Here is a 19,585-nt window from a genome sequence, read left to right as displayed (position 1 = left end):
CGCACTTTGAGGAGCAGGTCGGAGAACCCAGGATAAGTTTTCAATAAGCACTGCACCACCAGGTTTAAGGTGTGAGCCAGGCAAGGAATGTGTTTCAGTTGGGAAAGGGAGATGGCAGCCATGAAATTCCTTCCATTATCACTCACTACCTTGCCTGCCACAAGATCTACAGTGCCCAGCCACGACTGCGTTTCTTGCTGCAAGAACTCGGACAGAACTTCCGCGGTGTGTCTGTTGTCGCCCAAACACTTCATAGCCAATACAGCCTGCTGACGCTTGCCAGTAGCTGGCCCTTAATGGGACAACTGGTGTGCAACAGTGTCAGCTGCCGATGGAGTGGTTGGGCGACTGCGGTCTGTGGAAGAGCTCTCGCTTCTGCAGGAGGACGAGGAGGACGAGGAGGGGGTGCGAACGCCTACAGCCAACTGTTTCCTAGACCGTAGGCTAGGCACAACTGTCCCGAAATTGATGTCCCCTGTGGACCCTGCATCCACCACATTCACCCAGTGTGCCGTCCCTGGCCATGCCTACTGGTCCATGCATCTGTAGTCAGGTGCACCTTTGTACTCACAGATTGCCTGAGTGCATGGACGATGCGCTGTTTAACATGCTGGTGCAGGGCTGGGATGGCTTTTCTGGAAAAAAAAAGTGTCGACTGGGTAGCTCGTAGCGTGGTTCAGCGTACTCCATCAGGGCTTTGAAAGCTTCGCTTTCAACTAACCGGTAGGGCATCATCTCTAACGAGATTAGTCTAGCTGTGTGGGCGTTAAAACCCTGTGTACGCGGATGCGAGGATAAGTACTTCCTTTTTCTAACCAGAGTCTCATGTAGGGTGAGCTGGACTGGAGAGCTGGAGATCGTGGAACTAGTGGGTGTGCCGGTGGACATAGCAGACTGAGAGACGGTTGGAGACGGTATTGTTTCCGCCGGTGCCCTAGATGCAATATTTCCTCCTACAAAACTGGTGATTCCCTGACCCTGACTGCTTTTGGCTGGCAAAGAAACCTGCACAGATACTGCCGGTGGTGCGGAAAATGGTGGCCTTACAGTGACGGAAGGGATGTTGCGTTGCTGACTAGCTTCATTGGCCGAGGGTGCTACAACCTTAAGGGACGTTTGGTAGTTAGTCCAGGCTTGAAAATGCATGGTGGTTAAATGTCTATGCGTGCAACTTGTATTGAGACTTTTCAGATTCTGACCTCTGCTTAAGCTAGTTGAACATTTTTGACAGATGACTTTGCGCTGATCAATTGGATGTTGTTTAAAAAAATGCCAGACTGCACTCTTCCTAGCATCGGATCCCTTTTCAGGGATTGCAGACTGAGCTTTAACCGGATGGCCACACTGTCCTCCAACAGGTTTTGGCTTTGCCACGCGTTTTGGGCCAGATACGGGCCCGGCAGATGGAACCTGTTGCGATGTTGATGCCTGCTGCGGCCCCTCCTCCACCTCCGCTTCAGAACTACTGCCGCCTGCACCCTGTTCCCCCAATGGCTGCCAATCAGGGTCAACAACTGGGTCATCTATTACCTCCTCTTCTAGCTCGTGTGCAACTTCGTCTGTGTCACCGTGTCGGTCGGTGGTATAGCGTTCGTGACGGGGCAACATAGTCTCATCAGGGTCTGATTGTGGATCAGTACCCTGAGAGGGCAATGTTGTGGTCTGAGTCAAAGGACCAGCATAGTAGTCTGGCTGTGGCTGTGCATCAGTGCACTCCATGTCAGAATCTACTTGTAATGGGCATGGCCTGTTAACTGTTTCACTTTCTAAGCCAGGGACGGTATGTGTAAAGAGCTCCATGGTGTAACCCGTTGTGTCGCCTGCTGCATCCTTCTCTCTTGTTGTTGTTTTTGCTGAAGAGGACAAGGAAGCGACTTGTCCCTGACCGTGAACATCCACAAACGACGCGCTGCTTTTACATTTACCAGTTTCAAAAGAGGAGGCAAAAGAGCTAGAGGCTGAGTCTGCAAGGTAAGCCAAAACTTGCTGTTGCTGCTCCAGCTTTAACCCTCTGTCACATACAATATTCGGACTAACGAGTTCACATACAATGTGCCTGTCAGGCGCCTGCTGGAAAAATACCTATAATATCTAATGTTTGCAATTTCAGTGCTCTAAAAGTGATCAGTGACCTTCATAGGGATGTAATAAAAGAGACTACACATAATCAGTTGCAAAAAAAAACATTTACTTAACATAAAACTAATAACTATGAAATACAAACTTTTCAAAACTCCCGCCAAATAGTCCCCAGTTCGACTCTCTCAAAAAAATGTACAAAGAAAATTTTTGAACACAAACTTAATTTTAAGGTACCTTAAGTACTATTAAAAACATATTCAATCAGAAGTAGATGCTGAGGTTTCCCCAGAAAAGTCACACTTGCAGAGCAAATAGCAAGAATTACACACCATTTTTGCATGTGTCAGGCAAATTGCTTTATGACATTTGAGACATTCATAATTTGAAAGCCTTCTGGTTCCGCTTTCCGTTTGGCAGGTGGTGCATCTCCTTCTTTTGTGAGGTGGTGCAGATGGTGACTTTTCACCATCATCTTCTGGGCGGAACCTTTTGAGCTGAACTTGAAGGCGAGAGGGGATACCGATTGTTTTCACGCTTCTCCTGCGTAGCTCTCCAAGTACTAGTTCATGGGCCAATTTTTTCAGATACAATCGTCTACGGAGTGGTTCAAGCTTGTTTTCAAGATAAATTACTTGTGAATTTATACCACCCAAATTCAACATAGCAAAAAATATGACCATTGGCCAGCGTTTGATGTTTCTGCTGACGTTGAAAGTGGAGCACATCTGATCTGCTGTATCCACACCCCCTTTGGTGGCATTGTAAAATGTAATTATCTCCGGGTTTTTTTCTGCCCCAGTCCCAGGATCGATGGCAGCATCATCATGAAGTGTGAGGTCTCTATCATCTAACAGCATGTTTGTTACTTCCTCAACATCAAGTTGTTTGGATAAATTGTACATTTTCCTCTGCATTTCAGCAGATAATCTGAAGCAAGAGAAGGAATATGTTAGGGAACTACTGTATATGCCTGAGCAGCACACTTTCTTTTATAAAATCTCCCTTATTTCTATGAAATATCCTCACATTTTGTGCTATACATTCATAAAACAAGCTAAATAAACTATTGTGATGAATAAAAACATAAAATACCAACCTTACTGAATGTGACGTATTCACATACAATGAGCCTGAGAGATCTGTGCAGCTATATCCTCTCCCCTGAAGCTCTGAAATCCAACTGTGATATCAGGTTTCACAGACCTTCAAGAGACAGGAGACTACCTGGAGGGAGGGGGTTTCCTCACAATCTGGTGAGGAAGGAGAAATGAAAGTAAAAGAGAAGCGCCTGTCAGATCAGTTGTATGTGACGGAGGGTTAAAAGCGGTTTTCCTACTCCCAGAAAAGAGAGCGTTCGAGGCCTTGTGTAGCCAGACGACGAATCTGGCTCCACAGCTCCAGACTTACGTGGAATATTTTTTTCCCACGACCACCTGATGCTCCACTACCACTACCATCATTACCAGCTGACAATGAACGCCCACGGCCACGACCTCTTGCACCAGACTTCCTCATTGTTTTAAAAACTTAACCAAAGTAACTTCATTTGTTGCTGTCAAACAACTTACACGGTGAGCTATAACTTCAGTATGATTTCGATATCCCTTTACAGGTTGGTGAGACCGCAAGGAAAATCAGGCACAATGTTACACACTCTGTTTTCTGTGGAACCTAATCACAGAGATGCCACACACGCAGGACTGTCTCTCAAGCACAAATGTCAATATTAATCTCCCATTTTCTTTTTTTTTTTTTTTTTCAGGGAGACTTTAGAAACAAAATAAAATAAAATGATTTTTTCAGGAAGAATTTAGAAACCAAATAAAATAAAAAGATTTTTTTCAGGGAGAATTTAGAAACCAAATAAAAAAAAAATAGGCTTTCTATGGCCCACTGAGTGAGAGATGGCACACACAGGAGTCAGGAGTGGCACACAAGCCCAGAGGCCAATATTTATCTCCCACTGATTGATGTATTGATTTTTTCAGGTAGAATTTAGAACCCCAATCAAGCAAAAAAATAAATAGGCTTTCTATGGCCCACTGAGTGAGAGATGGCACACACAGGAATCAGGAGTGGCACACAAGCCCAGAGGCCAATATTTTTCTCCCACTGATTGATTTAGTGATTTTTTCAGGTAGAATTTAGAACCCAAATCAAGCAAAAAAATAAATAGGCTTTCTATGGCCCACTGAGTGGAGTGAGAGATGGCACACACAGGGATGGCACTCTAGCAGAAATGCCAATCTTAATCTCCCACAAAAAAAAAAACAGGGACTGTCCTACAATTACTATCTCCCTGCAGTAATCTCAGCCAGGTATGGCAGGCAGCAATAAGGAGTGGACTGATGCACAAATTAAATAAAAAGTGTGGACAAACAAAAAAGATAGCTGTGCAGAAAGGAAGGAACAAGAGGATTTGTGCTTTGAAAAAAGCAGTTGGTTTGCACAGCGGCGTACACACAGCAATGCAGCTATCAGGGAGCCTTCTAGGGCAGCCCAATGAGCTACAGCGCTGAGAAAAAAAAAAATGTAGCTTCCACTATCTGCACACCGAAGGTGGTGTTGGACAGTGGAAATCGCTACAGCACAAGCGGTTTGGGGGTTAATGGACCCTGCCTAACGCTATCCCTGCTTCTGACGAAGCAGCAGCAACCTCTCCCTAAGCTCAGATCAGCAGCAGTAACATGGCGGTCGGCGGGAACGCCCCTTTATAGCCCCTGTGATGCCGCAGACAGCAAGCCAATCACTGCAATGCCCTTCTCTAAGATGGTGGGGACCAGGACCTATGTCATCACGCTGCCCACACTCTGCGTTCACCTTCATTGGCTGAGAAATGGCGCTTTTCGCGTCATTGAAACGCGACTTTGGCGCGAAAGTCGCGTACCGCATGGCCGACCCCGAACAAGGGTCGGATCGGGTTTTATGAAACCCGACTTTGCCAAAAGTCGGCGACTTTTGAAAATGAACGACCCGTTTCGCTCAACCCTACCCCTCACTTCTAACTATAAGCCTTTTGTCATCTCTTTCCCTCCCACTGCCACCCACCCCATCCTCTCCCCAGTGAGATGGGGAAGTAAGCTCATTTATTTGTGTTCTCTCATTGCATCAATTCTTTCATCTTCTACACGCTACTGGGGACTTTCTAATTGACATCACGCTGCGAGCGCCTGCTTGCGCCACACAGAGCGACGGACAGGAAGCTGAGAATGGATTCCCGTGGCTCCTCTTGCATTCTCTACTGTAGGCAGTGGAGCTTAAAGGCCTCTTCTTGCCAGCACACCTCTAACAATGAGGACATTCTGACCATGGGCCCTCCGAAAACTCATGCTCCAAGGAACTGGCCAGATTGCCCTCATTATTGGCCACCCCTTCAAGCACTCCCCTCCACATCTGGGCCCCACCCCAACAGCTCAACTGGCGGAATATCCGCCCATGGTTTTCTGGACATTTTTTCACTTTGTTCAATGATAAAGAAACCATTGGAAAAAACATTCAAAAAGATGCATAGACTATTGACATCACATCTTCACAGCGAAAAATGCCTGAAGAATGGTCAGGTCACTTATTTTAATCGCTTGGGTCTTACAAACTTGGAGTGATTAAAAGATGTTCAAAATACGGAACATATGAACAGCAAGTAATTTTTACATAGAAATGTATATGTTCAGGGGGGTTTCACAGTGCATACAACTGAAAAGAAATTGTGTTCACAAACCCTAAATTGTATGAAATATCTAAAATTAAATGCATGAATTATTGTTACTATTAGTATTGTTTATGTTTTGTGAGCAGAACATCACTATATACTATATTGATATTCATGCATGTGTTATGCTAAATTATTTTAGCAGATTTGTGTTACATATGGATTTTGCAGTTGACAGCCTGGATTTCTCTGGAATAATAAGACATCAGATGGCAGATATCAAGGTATCATTTTATTCACTTTACTATGACCTGCATGCTCATACAGACAGCTTAGGAGGGTTGAATTAACTGACACATACCCTCTAACTGGTACTGCATTGTGCTGTAGATTTTTTACATGCAAATTCATGCGTATTCTTCATCCAATAACCTTAATTAATTCACTAGGTTAACATCAGTTTTATACAGCTAGGTGTAACCTGTGGAGTCAGATGAGTCACTCTAAATTCTACGTTATATTTTTAGAATGTAATAGTTTCTTTCACTATTCGAGGTAGGAAGACTCGGGCATTCTCAAATTCTTATTTTTGACCAGGAGTTGTAGGATCATCAATGTCAATAGTCTTGTAGACATTCTGAAAGAAAGAAACATCAAAGTTATTTAGACATTTACAACCCACTATAAATATTGAGCTGTCACTCTTTATTATTTTTATGTAATATACATGATTACATTTATAAATATATATGAAATTCTTAGATGCAGTGTGTTTTTGACAATTGGCCAATATCTGTATTTTAACCCCTTAGTGACAGAGCCAATTTTGTACTTGATGACCGAGCCAATTTTTACAATTCTGACCACTGTCACTTTATGAGGTTATAGCTCTGGAACGCTTCAATGGATCCCACTGATTCTGAGAATGTCTTTTCGTGACATATTGTACTTCATTATAGGTAGTTAAACTTCGGCACTCAGAAATATGTTGCAAAAAAGAAAGTTTATTTGACAAAAAAAAGTAAAGTTGCCAAAGAATTTCAGATAGATAAATCAACATTTTGGCCTAAGTCCGGCCTTTATCAAGATATATCTGTGTTAGAGCAAAAATAGAAACAGAAAGAGAAAAAAAAAACATTTTAAATAAAATTCTGACAAAGTCTCAGTGTACCTAAAGAAATGATTATATAGTTGAATTTAAAGGATATAGAGGGTAGGGTGCCATCTTGGTGAATAAGATCTATAGCTTGTGCCATAATATATGGTAGTATAGATCCTAGGGGGAGAAAGAGAAAAACTGGTTAACACATTTTTTATTATAACAAGAGGGAGAGGATGCTTGATATGGGTGATATCCATTGCATACATATAGGGTAATATAAAAGAGTAGATGAAATATAGAAGAATTAAAATTGAAACAAGGAGGAGAATAGGAAACAAGGAAAAGGAGAAGAAGAAAAAAAAGGAAAAAGAGGGGAGAAGGTAAGAGAAAAAGGGAAAGGCAGATGATTAAATGAGAGGAATGGGAATAAGTAAAAGAAAAGGAAATATAAATGTTACCTGTAGGGTATTGGGTCTCACAGGTTTGCAACACAGAACACCAATAGATAATTCAATAGTGTAAGAAAAGAACAGGTACTAGTCATAAAGGAGAGAATTTAACATATGGTTAATATTAAGCACCTACGTAAATGCTGTATGGAAAGGGGAGAAATAGTGTAAAAGGTTACCTGGTACATCAGGGTAATGGCGACTGGCATGCGGGAGTATAGCGCTGTTGTATCAATGAGGTGTAAGGTGCCTTTATATACAGTGGTTGCAGGATAGGAGTGAGGCACTTCCGGGAACGTTAAAGCGCTGTGTGCGCAGGTGCCATGATGCTGTGCGACAAGGAGAAATGTGGGGTGGAAATGGCCGTGGTTAGAATGTAGGTTCTCTGAGTAGGGGGCGTCCCAATACTCCTGCATGCCAGATGCCAGGATCTATACTACCATATGTTATGGCACAGGCTATAGATCTTATTCGCCAAGATGGCACCCTACCCGAGGGGCTACCCTCTATATCCTTTAAATTCAACTATATCATCGTTTTTCTGTACACCGAGACTTTGTCATAATTTTATTTAAAATGTTTTTTTTTTCTCTTTCTGTTTCTATTTTTGCTCTATATCCAAGAAGTATTGTTTCTCCATGCGGAGATTGACATGCTAAGCATGCCGAGATGAGGAGACTTATAGACGCAATGCTCTTCTGGGAAATATGCTAATTATACAAATTGTCTTTTCAAAGAGGAAGACACTAGAACTCTAGTGCCACCTATTGGAAGGTAGCAATCCTACAAGTCAATGTCGAACTTTTAACGAGCCTTGTCACATGACTTAGGATAATAGCCAAACCAGAATCTCAATTTGCAGACACTGTGTTTCGGGGTACTGCCCCTCATCAGTGCAAAATGGAGATCTGGTTTGGCTGTGTGAGAGGCGTCCGACCGATATCAAAGAAGTATCGTTTATCCTTGCGGAGATTGGCATGCTAAGCATGCCGAGATTAGGAGACTTAAAGCCGCATTGCACTGATGAAGACTCCAGGGTGCCGGAGTCGAAACGTGTTGTCCTGTAATTTTGTATTACCTCAATAAAGCAGATATTTATATATAACATCTATGAGAATCTCTATACGGGAGCGCCGGCTACATACTGGAATTTTCCTTGCTATCTACTGATTTACCACGGATATCTGAGGGCCTTATCCATGTGCCCAGTCGACCGAGCTGCAGACCATTTTCCTTGGATTCCTGTTGGATCCCCTTTCAATGCTTCATTTTCGCCTTTGACTAGGTGAGAGCAATTATAGAAGCGTGCAATTTACACCTAGTTTCTACTGCACTTAGATTGCGCGTGGCATTGTTCCCTTTTTCCCCTACCCTCAGGGTTGTTTGGATTCATGCACCCACTGGTAAACACTGCTGCCAGAGATTGCCAGTGCCATTTAAATGATTAAATGTAGTCCTGTTGCTGCAGTTAGATAGATACCGACTATGTAACACAACTGTCATAAAGTGTGTGGAGGGGGATCTGGATCTGACTCCAATGCTGAAGTACTTGTAGCTAATTTTGTGTATGGGGGTTAATCACCACAAAACATAAAAAACATAAGGATGAATGACCTCGGGGAGATCAAAACATCCAACACTGCGGAGACACCATCACGTGTTTCTCAACGCAGTGATCCAGAACACTGCCCCCATCACTTATGGGAAATATGCAAATGCATGTAGAAAAGCCGCGGAGACACCATCATGTGTTTCTCAACGCAAGCAATAAATAGCCAGGTCTTTCACCGGGAAGGAACAACCATAGGAAGGGCAGCATCCAAAAAGGAAAACCACCTATGCCAAAACATGGTATCCATCCACAGGCAGCTGTTTCGGGCTATTAGGAGCAGTGCCTAGTAAAAAGACTAAACATAAGGATGAATGACCTCGGGGAGATCAAAACATCCAACACAGCGGAGACACCATCACGTGTTTCTCAACGCAAGCAGTAAATAGCCAGGTCTTTCACCGGGAAGGAACAACCACAGGAAGGACAGTCTGTGGATGGATACCATGTTTTGGCATAGGTGGTTTTCCCTTTTAGGATGCTGTCCTTCCCGTGGTTGTTCCTTTCCTTGTCTTGAGGCATTTCCACTGAAGTTGGATCAGCCTGAAACTTCATTTTCCACTTTGATTTTGAGCATCATTCCAACTCAAGACCTCTGTGGGATATTAGTTGTGATTTACATTGATAAGTTTTAGGTTTTATTGTTTTCAACACATTCCACTATGTAATGAATAAAGATTTACAACTGGAATATATAATTCAGTGATATCTAGGATGTAAGATTTTAGTGTTCAAGAAAGAAGAATGTCCAGCTCCACCGAATCCATGACGTTACACATTTTTTTGGACGTTACACATTTGGACACTGCGGGTCCGTGCTCCCGAAGTTCAACTAATGCATCAAGGGTAGTGTTGAGCATTCCGATACTGCAAATATCGGGTATCGGCCGATATTCGCTGTATCGGAAATCTGATATGGAGTTCCGATACTTTTGAGATATCGGATACCGGAATCGGAAGTTCCAATAGTGCAATGATGCACTATAATGGAGTGTGGGTGGTGCGTGGGCGGAGACTTCGTGTCTGTGTGTGCGGGCGGGGTCTGTGCATGACTGTGGGGTCTGTGTGGGCCTGCTGGGGCTCTGTGTGGGCCTGCCGGGGGTCTGTGTGGGCCTGCTGGGGCTCTGTGCGGGCTGCCGGGGGTCTGTGTGGGCCTGCTGGGGCTCTGTGCGGGCTTGCCGGGGGTCTGTGCGAGCTGCCGGGGGTCTGTGCGGGCCTGCCGGGAGTCTGTGCGGGCCTGCCGGGGGTCTGTGTGGGCCTGCCGGGGGTCTGTGCGGGTCTGTACGGGCCTGCCGGGGCTCTGTGTGGGCCTGCCGGGGCTCTGTGCGTTTGTGCAGGCATTGTCTATAAGTCCCTTCAGACGATGCCTGCTACAGTGACAATGATTGACACATTAGCCAATGATGGGAGAGTAGTAGTCCCATCATCCGGCTAATGTGTTGAATGTAAAAAAAAAAAAACACTACATACATACTACATACATACTACATACATACATACATACTACATGCATGCATGCATACATACTACATACATACCTACATACTGCATACATACAACATACATAATACATATATACATACATACATACTACATACATACATACTACATGCATATTACTACATGCATACTACATGCATACTACATGCATGCATACTACATGCATACCTACATACTGCATATACAGTGGGGCAAAAAAGTATTTAGTCAGTCAGCAATAGTGCAAGTTCCACCACTTAAAAAGATGAGAGGCGTCTGTAATTTACATCATAGGTAGACCTCAACTATGGGAGACAAACTGAGAAAAAAAAATCCAGAAAATCACATTGTCTGTTTTTTATCATTTTATTTGCATATTATGGTGGAAAATAAGTATTTGGTCAGAAACAAACAATCAAGATTTCTGGCTCTCACAGACCTGTAACTTCTTCTTTAAGAGTCTCCTCTTTCCTCCAATCATTACCTGTAGTAATGGCACCTGTTTAAACTTGTTATCAGTATAAAAAGACACCTGTGCACACCCTCAAACAGTCTGACTCCAAACTCCACTATGGTGAAGACCAAAGAGCTGTCAAAGGACACCAGAAACAAAATTGTAGCCCTGCACCAGGCTGGGAAGACTGAATCTGCAATAGCCAACCAGCTTGGAGTGAAGAAATCAACAGTGGGAGCAATAATTAGAAAATGGAAGACATACAAGACCACTGATAATCTCCCTCGATCTGGGGCTCCACGCAAAATCCCACCCCGTGGGGTCAGAATGATCACAAGAACGGTGAGCAAAAATCCCAGAACCACGCGGGGGGACCTAGTGAATGAACTGCAGAGAGCTGGGACCAATGTAACAAGGCCTACCATAAGTAACACACTACGCCACCATGGACTCAGATCCTGCAGTGCCAGACGTGTCCCACTGCTTAAGCCAGTACATGTCTGGGGCCCGTCTGAAGTTTGCTAGAGAGCATTTGGATGATCCAGAGAAGTTTTGGGAGAATGTCCTATGGTCTGATGAAACCAAACTGGAACTGTTTGGTAGAAACACAACTTGTCGTGTTTGGAGGAAAAAGAATACTGAGTTGCATCCATCAAACACCATACCTACTGTAAAGCATGGTGGTGAAAACATCATGCTTTGGGGCTGTTTCTCTGCAAAGGGGCCAGGACGACTGATCCGGGTACATGAAAGAATGAATGGGGCCATGTATCGTGAGATTTTGAGTGCAAACCTCCTTCCATCAGCAAGGGCATTGAAGATGAAACGTGGCTGGGTCTTTCAACATGACAATGATCCAAAGTACACCGCCAGGGCAACGAAGGAGTGGCTTTGTAAGAAGCATTTCAAGGTCCTGGAGTGGCCTAGCCAGTCTCCAGATCTCAACCCTATAGAAAACCTTTGGAGGGAATTGAAAGTCCGTGTTGCCAAGCGAAAAGCCAAAAACATCACTGCTCTAGAGGAGATCTGCATGGAGGAATGGGCCAACATACCAACAACAGTGTGTGGCAACCTTGTGAAGACTTACAGAAAACGTTTGACCTCTGTCATTGCCAACAAAGGATATATTTCAAAGTATTGAGATGAAATTTTGTTTCTGACCAAATACTTATTTTCCACCATAATATGCAAATAAAATGTTAAAAAAACAGACAATGATTTTCTGGATTTTTTTTTCTCAGTTTGTCTCCCATAGTTGAGGTCTACCTATGATGTAAATTACAGACGCCTCTCATCTTTTTAAGTGGTGGAACTTGCACTATTGCTGACTGACTAAATACTTTTTTGCCCCACTGTATACAACATACATAATACATATATACATACATACTGCATACATACATACTACATACATACTACATGCATACATACATACATATTACATACTACATACATGCATACTACGTACATACTACATACAATACATACATATAGACATACAGTACATTAAACAGAGTACACACTCACCATCACTTGCCACTTTGTTCCCTGAAGCCAGTGTCATCTGTAAAAAATATTAAAATAACAAACAACCAATATGCTCCCTGATTTGCAGAAATCCATGAGTGTCCTACGACGATCTCCTGTGGAGAACGGCAGCATCAGCTGATGCAACCGCTCTCCAGGGGCTCCAGGAACACAATGACGGAAGGAAGGTATCCTTCCGCACTGTATTCCGCCACCGCTGTAAAAAAATAGTCCCTAGTCTCACTTTTGGCATTGCTGTGTGAGAAATTTTCCCATGCAGCAATTGCCATAAAGTGAGACTTTGAACTATAGTAACCTCCGTGATGCACAGCAGGAGCCATTGTCTCCTGTCAGTGTGTCACTGAGGGTCCTATAGAGCAGTGACATCACCCAATGTCACTGTTCTATAGGGGAGATCTTTCGTGGGACACTCGTTATTAATTGGACAATAGCGGACAGGTTAAATGAAGAATATTAAAATACTTTTTTCCTAATGTGTGCATGTTTTATTAACCCTTTATTACTATTGGATTAATAATGGATAGGCGTCTTATTGACACCTCTCCGTTATTAACTCAGCTTAATGTCACCTTACAATAGCAAGGGGTTAATGTCACCTTGCTATTGTAAGGTGACATTAAGCCGGGTTAATAATGGAGAGGCGTCAATAAGACGCATATACATTATTAATCCAATAGTAATAAAGGGTTAATAAAACACACACATTAGGAAAAAAGTATTTTAATATAACCATACTTACCATACTTCAGCGCCTGCAAAAAAACATAAATTAGGCCCGCACAGAGCCCCGGCAGGCCCGCACAGAGCCCCGGCAGGCCCGCACAAAACCCCGGCAGGCCCGTACAGAGCCCCGGCAGGCCCGCACAGACCCCCGGCAGGCCCGCACAGACCCCCGGCAGTCCCGCACAGACCCCCGGTAGACGGCACAGAGCCCTGGCAGGCCCGCACAGAGCCCCGGCAGGCCCGCACAGAGCCCGCCCGCACACACAGACACGCACAGTGTCCGCCCACGCACCACCCACTCTCTTCCTCCCCCTCCGGAACAGGATGTAGAAGGACAGAAAGGGCTTATTTACATTCCGATATTTGTGTCCCATTGACTTGCATTGGTGTCGGGTATCGGTATCGGCGATATCCGATATTTTTTGGATATCGGCCGATCCAATCTGATACCGATACTTCTGGATATCGGAAGGTATCGCTCAACACTAATCACGGGTGAGCTGGTTTATTTCTCTTTTCTTCAAAGGATTTTAGTGTTCCCTTTATTTTTTTGAGCAGTGTTTATATTTTTCTTTTCATTTCTTTTTTTTTCAGTGTTTTTTTAATTTTTTTTATGGAACTGACTGAAAGCAATATAGATTTAACAAAACTAAAACTAGCTATCTAGAACCACAAGGCATAGGTCCAAAATGGAGGAAGAGGTACACGTGGTGATACAGGAGGAAGAGGCAAGTGAGAAAGCCAAAAGCACGCCCAGACAGCCCGCACTTTCGCACTTTCAGCAGCAGCACTGATATATCTGTGCACTTTTTAGGAAAGATCCGTACCACCATATTTAGCACATTCGCCAGAAAAGGAATGTGTGTCAAACCAGCTAGGCCGAGAGCTGCTACGAGACTTCACCACTACTATCTGCAACATGGCCACGTCCCCTATTTGATGCGATCCTCTGTTTTCACAAGAAAAAGTGCAGCGTATTACACGGCCTGTATACAGAGAGAGAGTGGCCAGCAGATAATTACACTGCCCGTTTTCAGAGTACCCCCCCCCAAAAAAAAAAAAAAAAATCCACAAAAAGCCCTGACGTGGCTAGACGAAGCCGTCATATCAGGACAGTCCCACTGTATCCGGGACGGTTTGGAGCTATGCTAAATAGAAGTGCCCATTCCGTTCTCCAAATTGACTGTGGTCTTTTTTTAAATTTCTAAAGTTATCAAGCAGAAGATGACAGACCCCTTAGGTTTTGTCTGTTTAATGGCCAGTGTGAACATGCTCCTATATGTTGCATGCACACCAACTTATACCCCGTCTCATTTTTTTTTGTTCACATTTTTCATTTGGTTTTGCTTTATGATCTCATATGGCTGATCAATAAGCTGTTAACTAGTATGATGCAAACCATAAGGGTATGCGCACACATTGCGGATTCCATTGGGGATTTTTCCGTGCGGATTCTGAAAAACCTGCAGGTAAAACGCCCAGGGTTTTACCTGCGGATTACCTGCGGATTTATCGCGGATTTACCGCGGAATTCACCTGCGTTTTTTACACCTGCAGATTCCTATTGAGGAGCTGGTGTAAAACGCTGCGGAATCTGCACAAAGAATTGACATGCTGCGGAAAATAAACTGCAGCGTTTCCGTGTGGAATATTCCACAGCATGTGCACTGCGGAATTGGTTTTCCATACGTTTACATGGTACTGTACACCACATGGAAAACTGCTGCGGATCCGCAGGGATAAATCCACAACATATGCACATACCCTTAAGCCTCTCTTAAATACAATTTCATGACTAAGCTGACTGCTCCCTTTTAAATAATAGGTGTCTAAGGCCGGTGTCACACTAGCGAGTTTTACGGACGTATGAGAGGTGCAGAAAATACGGATTGCACACAGTACAATGATTCTCTATGGCCCAGCTCCTATCTGCCGTATTTTACTGATCCGTATTATACGGTCTTCTACGGCTGTAGAAAATCGCAGCATGCTGCATTTGTCAGCATATTGCGCAAAAAAAAAAAAAAAATCGCCAATGAAAGTCTATGGGGGCGAGAAAAATACGGATTACACACGGAGCAACAGTGTGACTTGCGAGAAATACGCAGCGGTGTTCTATAGAAAAGCCGGCAATTCAGCGCGATGTACAGTAAAATCACACTGACAGAATAGAATAGATAAAATAAATGTACACACAGTATAGGGGTATATATATATATATATATATATATATATATATATATATATAGTTAGGTCCATATATATTTGGACAGAGATAACATTTTTCTAATTTTGGTGATAGAGATTACCACAATGAATTTTAAACAATTCAGATGCAGTTGAAGTTCAGACTTTCAGCTTTCATTTGAGGGTATCTGTTGTGAATTCCGCTCTTGGGCTCCCTCCGGTGGTTGTAAGTAGCATTTTTGTGAGTTCTGCTCTTTGGCTCCCTCCTGTGGTTTTGAGTGGTATGGCTGCTTCTTGGATTTAGCTTCAGCAGCTGTTTTCACTGATCGTCTTTCTGGCTCGGCTATATTAGTCTGGCCTTATCCCTCATTCAATGCCAGTTGTCAATTGTTCCTGCCTGGAGTCATTGCTCTTAGGACTTTCCTGACACTCTGACCAGTTCATCAAAGCTAAGTCCTTGCTTGTCCTTTTGCGGTTCTCTTGTTGTGGACTTGTTGTTCAGCACTTTCTTTGTTTTTGTTCATTTGTCCAGCTTTTCAGTATGGATCTATTCAGCTAGGCTGGAAGCTCTGGGCAGCAGAGTTTGCCCTCCACACCTTTAGTCAGGTGTGGAGATTTTCTCTGCATTTCTCTGCGGTGGACTTTTTCTAGTTTTTATTACTGACCGCACAGCGTTCTGTCCTGTACTATTTTCTATCTAGCTAGAAGTGGCCTCCTGTGCTAAATCTTGTTTCATGCTACGTATGTCATTTCCTTCTCCTCTCACAGTCATTATTTGTGGGGGGCTAATCTATCCTTTGGGGATTTTCTCTGAGGCAAGATAGTTTTCCTGCTTCTATCTTTAGGGGTAGTTAGCTCTTAGGCTGTGACGAGATGCCTAGGCAGAGTTAGGAGCATTCCACGGCTGCTTCTAGTGTTGTTTTGAGCTTAGGGACTGCGGTCAGTATAGTTGCCACCTGCTCAGAGCTAGACGCATGTCGCTCCTTAATCACCAGATCATAACAGTACAACTGGCCACAAATGAGAAGAGAAAGAGAAAAAGAGTTCTGAGCCATTTTTTTTTCTTTAGTTTGTTTTGTCTTTTTCCTTCCTCTTGATCTCTGGGTGATTCGGGATTTGGATGCAGGCATGGATGTTCAGGGTTTGTTTTCTCGTGTGGATCAGCTTGCTGCAAGAGTACAGAGTATTCAAGATTATGTGGTTCAGACTCCGGCCTTAGAGCCTAGAATTCCTACTCCGGATTTGTTTTACGGGGATAGATCTAAGTTTTTGAACTTTAAAAATAATTGCAAATTGTTTTTTGCTCTGAAACCCCGTTCCTCTGGTGACCCCATTCAGCAAGTAAAGATAGTTATTTCTCTTCTGCGTGGCGACCCTCAGGACTGGGCATTCTCACTTGAGTCAGGGAATCCGGCATTGCTTAATGTAGATGCATTTTTTCAATCGCTCGGGTTATTGTATGACGAACCTAACTCTGTAGGGCATGCTGAGAAAACACTGTTGGCCCTGTGTCAGGGTCAGGAAGCGGCAGAATTATACTGCCAGAAATTTAGAAAATGGTCTGTGCCCACTAAATGGAATGAGGAGGCTCTAGCAGCAATTTTCAGAAAGGGTCTTTCTGAAGCCCTTAAAGATGTTATGGTGGGGTTTCCCACGCCTGTTGGTTTGAGCGAATCTATGTCTCTTGCCATTCAGATTGATCGGCGCCTGCGCGAACGCAAAGTGGTGCACCATATGGCAGTGTCCTCTGAGCAAAGTCCTGAGCCCATGCAATGTGATAGGATTTTGACTACAGCGGAACAGAGGGGATACAGATGTCAGAATGGGCTGTGTTTTTACTGTGGTGATTCTGCTCATACTATTTCTGATTGCCCTAAGCGTATTAAGAGGGTCGCTAGATCTGTTACCATTAGTACTGTGCAGCCTAAGTTTCTCCGGTCTGTGACCCTGATTTGCTCATTGTCATCTTTTTCTGTCATGGCATTTGTGGATTCAGGCGCTGCTCTGAACTTAATGGACTTAGAATTCGCTAGGTGCTGTGGTTTTTCTTTGCAGCCTTTGCAGTGTCCCATACCCTTGAGGGGTATTGATGCTACACCATTGGCCAAGAATAAACCTCAGTACTTGACTCAGATGACTATGTACACGGCTCCTGCACATCAGGAAGATTACCGTTTTCTGGTGTTGCATAATTTACATGATGTTGTTGTACTGGGTTTTCCATGGTTACAAGTACACAATCCAGTGCTGGATTGGAAATTAATGTCTGTGACTAGTTGGGGTTGTCAAGGGGTACATAGTGACGTTCCTTTGATGTCAATTTCCTCTTCCCCCTCTTCTGATGTTCCTGAATCTTTGTTAGATTTCCAGGATGTATTCGATGAGACCAAGTCCAGTTCCCTTCCTCCACATAGGGACTGTGATTGTGCTATTGAATTGATTCCTGGATGTAAGTTCCCTAAGGGCCGACTTTTCAACCTGTCTGTGCCAGAGCATGCCGCCATGCGGAGCTATGTTAAGGAGTCTTTAGAGAAGGGGCATATTCGGCCGTCTTTATCACCATTGGGAGCGGGTTTCTTTTTTGTTGCCAAGAAGGATGGCTCCTTAAGACCCTGTATTGATTATCGCCTTCTTAATAAGATCACGGTCAAATTCCAATACCCTTTACCTTTGCTCTCTGATTTGTTTGCTAGGATTAAGGGGGCTAGTTGGTTTACCAAGATTGACCTTCGAGGGGCATATAATCTTGTTCGTATTAAACAGGGTGACGAATGGAAGACTGCATTTAATACGCCCGAAGGCCATTTTGAATATCTTGTGATGCCATTTGGGCTCTCTAATGCTCCATCTGTGTTCCAGTCTTTCATGCATGATATTTTCCGCAATTATCTTGACAAATTCTTGATTGTGTATTTGGATGATATTTTGATTTTTTTCCGATGATTGGGAGTCTCATGTGAAGCAGGTCAGGATGGTATTCCAGATCCTTCGTGATAATGCTCTATTTGTGAAGGGGTCTAAGTGCCTATTTGGAGTTCAGAAGGTCCCTTTTTTGGGGTTTATTTTTTCTCCTTCGTCTATAGAAATGGATCCTGTTAAGGTCCAAGCCATTCATGACTGGATTCAACCCACATCTGTGAAGAGCCTTCAGAAATTTTTGGGCTTTGCTAATTTTTATCGCTGTTTCATTGCCAACTTCTCTAGTGTGGTTAAACCCCTGACCGATTTGACGAAGAAAGGCGCTGATGTGACTAATTGGTCCTCTGAGGCTCTTGAGGCCTTTCAGGAGCTTAAACACCGATTTACTTCTGCCCCTGTGTTGCGTCAACCGGATGTTTCTCTTCCTTTTCAGGTTGAGGTTGACGCTTCTGAGATTGGGGCAGGGGCCGTTTTGTCACAGAGGAATTCTGATGGTTCCTTGATAAAGCCATGTGCCTTCTTTTCCCGAAAGTTTTCGCCTGCGGAACTCAATTATGATGTCGGCAATCGGGAGTTGTTGGCTATGAAGTGGGCAATTGAGGAGTGGCGACATTGGCTTGAGGGAGCCAAGCACCGCATTGTGGTCTTGACCGATCATAAGAATTTGATTTACCTTGAGTCGGCCAAGCGGCTGAACCCTAGACAGGCTCAGTGGTCCCTGTTTTTCTCCCGTTTTGATTTTGTGGTCTCGTATCTTCCAGGATCTAAGAATGTTAAGGCGGATGCCCTCTCTAGGAGTTTTTTGCCGGATTCTCCTGGAGTCCTTGAGCCGGTTGGCATTCTTAAGGAAGGGGTGATTCTTTCTGCCATCTCCCCTGATTTGCGGCGGGTGCTTCAGGAATTTCAGGTTGATAGGCCTGACCGCTGTCCTGTGGGGAAGCTGTTTGTTCCTGATAGATGGACGAGTAAGGTGATTTCTGAGGTCCATTGTTCAGTGTTGGCTGGTCATCCTGGGATTTTTGGTACCAGAGATTTGGTTGCTAGGTCCTTTTGGTGGCCTTCCTTGTCGCGCGATGTCCGTGCTTTTGTGCAGTCCTGTGGGACTTGCACCCGGGCCAAGCCTTGCTGTTCCCACTCTAGTGGGTTGCTTTTGCCTTTGTCCGTCCCGGAGAGGCCTTGGACGCATATTTCCATGGATTTTATTTCGGATCTTCCTGTGTCCCAGAGGATGTCTGTTATCTGGGTGGTTTGTGACCGGTTCTCTAAAATGGTCCATTTGGTACCTTTGCCTAAATTGCCTTCCTCCTCTGATTTGGTTCCATTGTTTTTTCAGCATGTGGTTCGTTTGCATGGCATTCCGGAGAATATTGTGTCTGACAGAGGT

General features: G+C 44.0%; 1 protein-coding gene across 1 annotated transcript in view; it reads right to left on the bottom strand.

Annotated features, from left to right (window-relative positions):
- Positions 1–6,002: 6,002 nt before the first annotated feature.
- Positions 6,003–19,585, bottom strand: part of LOC138681613 (pecanex-like protein 2) — a 1,209,413-nt gene continuing 1,195,830 nt past the window's right edge. Inside the window, exon 33 of the mRNA XM_069769269.1 lies at positions 6,003–6,368. Within this exon, the coding sequence (XP_069625370.1) occupies positions 6,315–6,368 (54 nt within the window). The 3' untranslated portion in view covers positions 6,003–6,314. The remainder of the gene's footprint in view (positions 6,369–19,585) is intronic.

The sequence above is a fragment of the Ranitomeya imitator genome, chromosome 5 (genome assembly GCF_032444005.1).
Source record: "Ranitomeya imitator isolate aRanImi1 chromosome 5, aRanImi1.pri, whole genome shotgun sequence".
Classification (NCBI taxonomy): Eukaryota; Metazoa; Chordata; class Amphibia; order Anura; family Dendrobatidae; genus Ranitomeya; species Ranitomeya imitator.
Note: the sequence above shows the minus strand (reverse complement) of the source record. Positions and strands in the feature narration are given on the sequence as shown.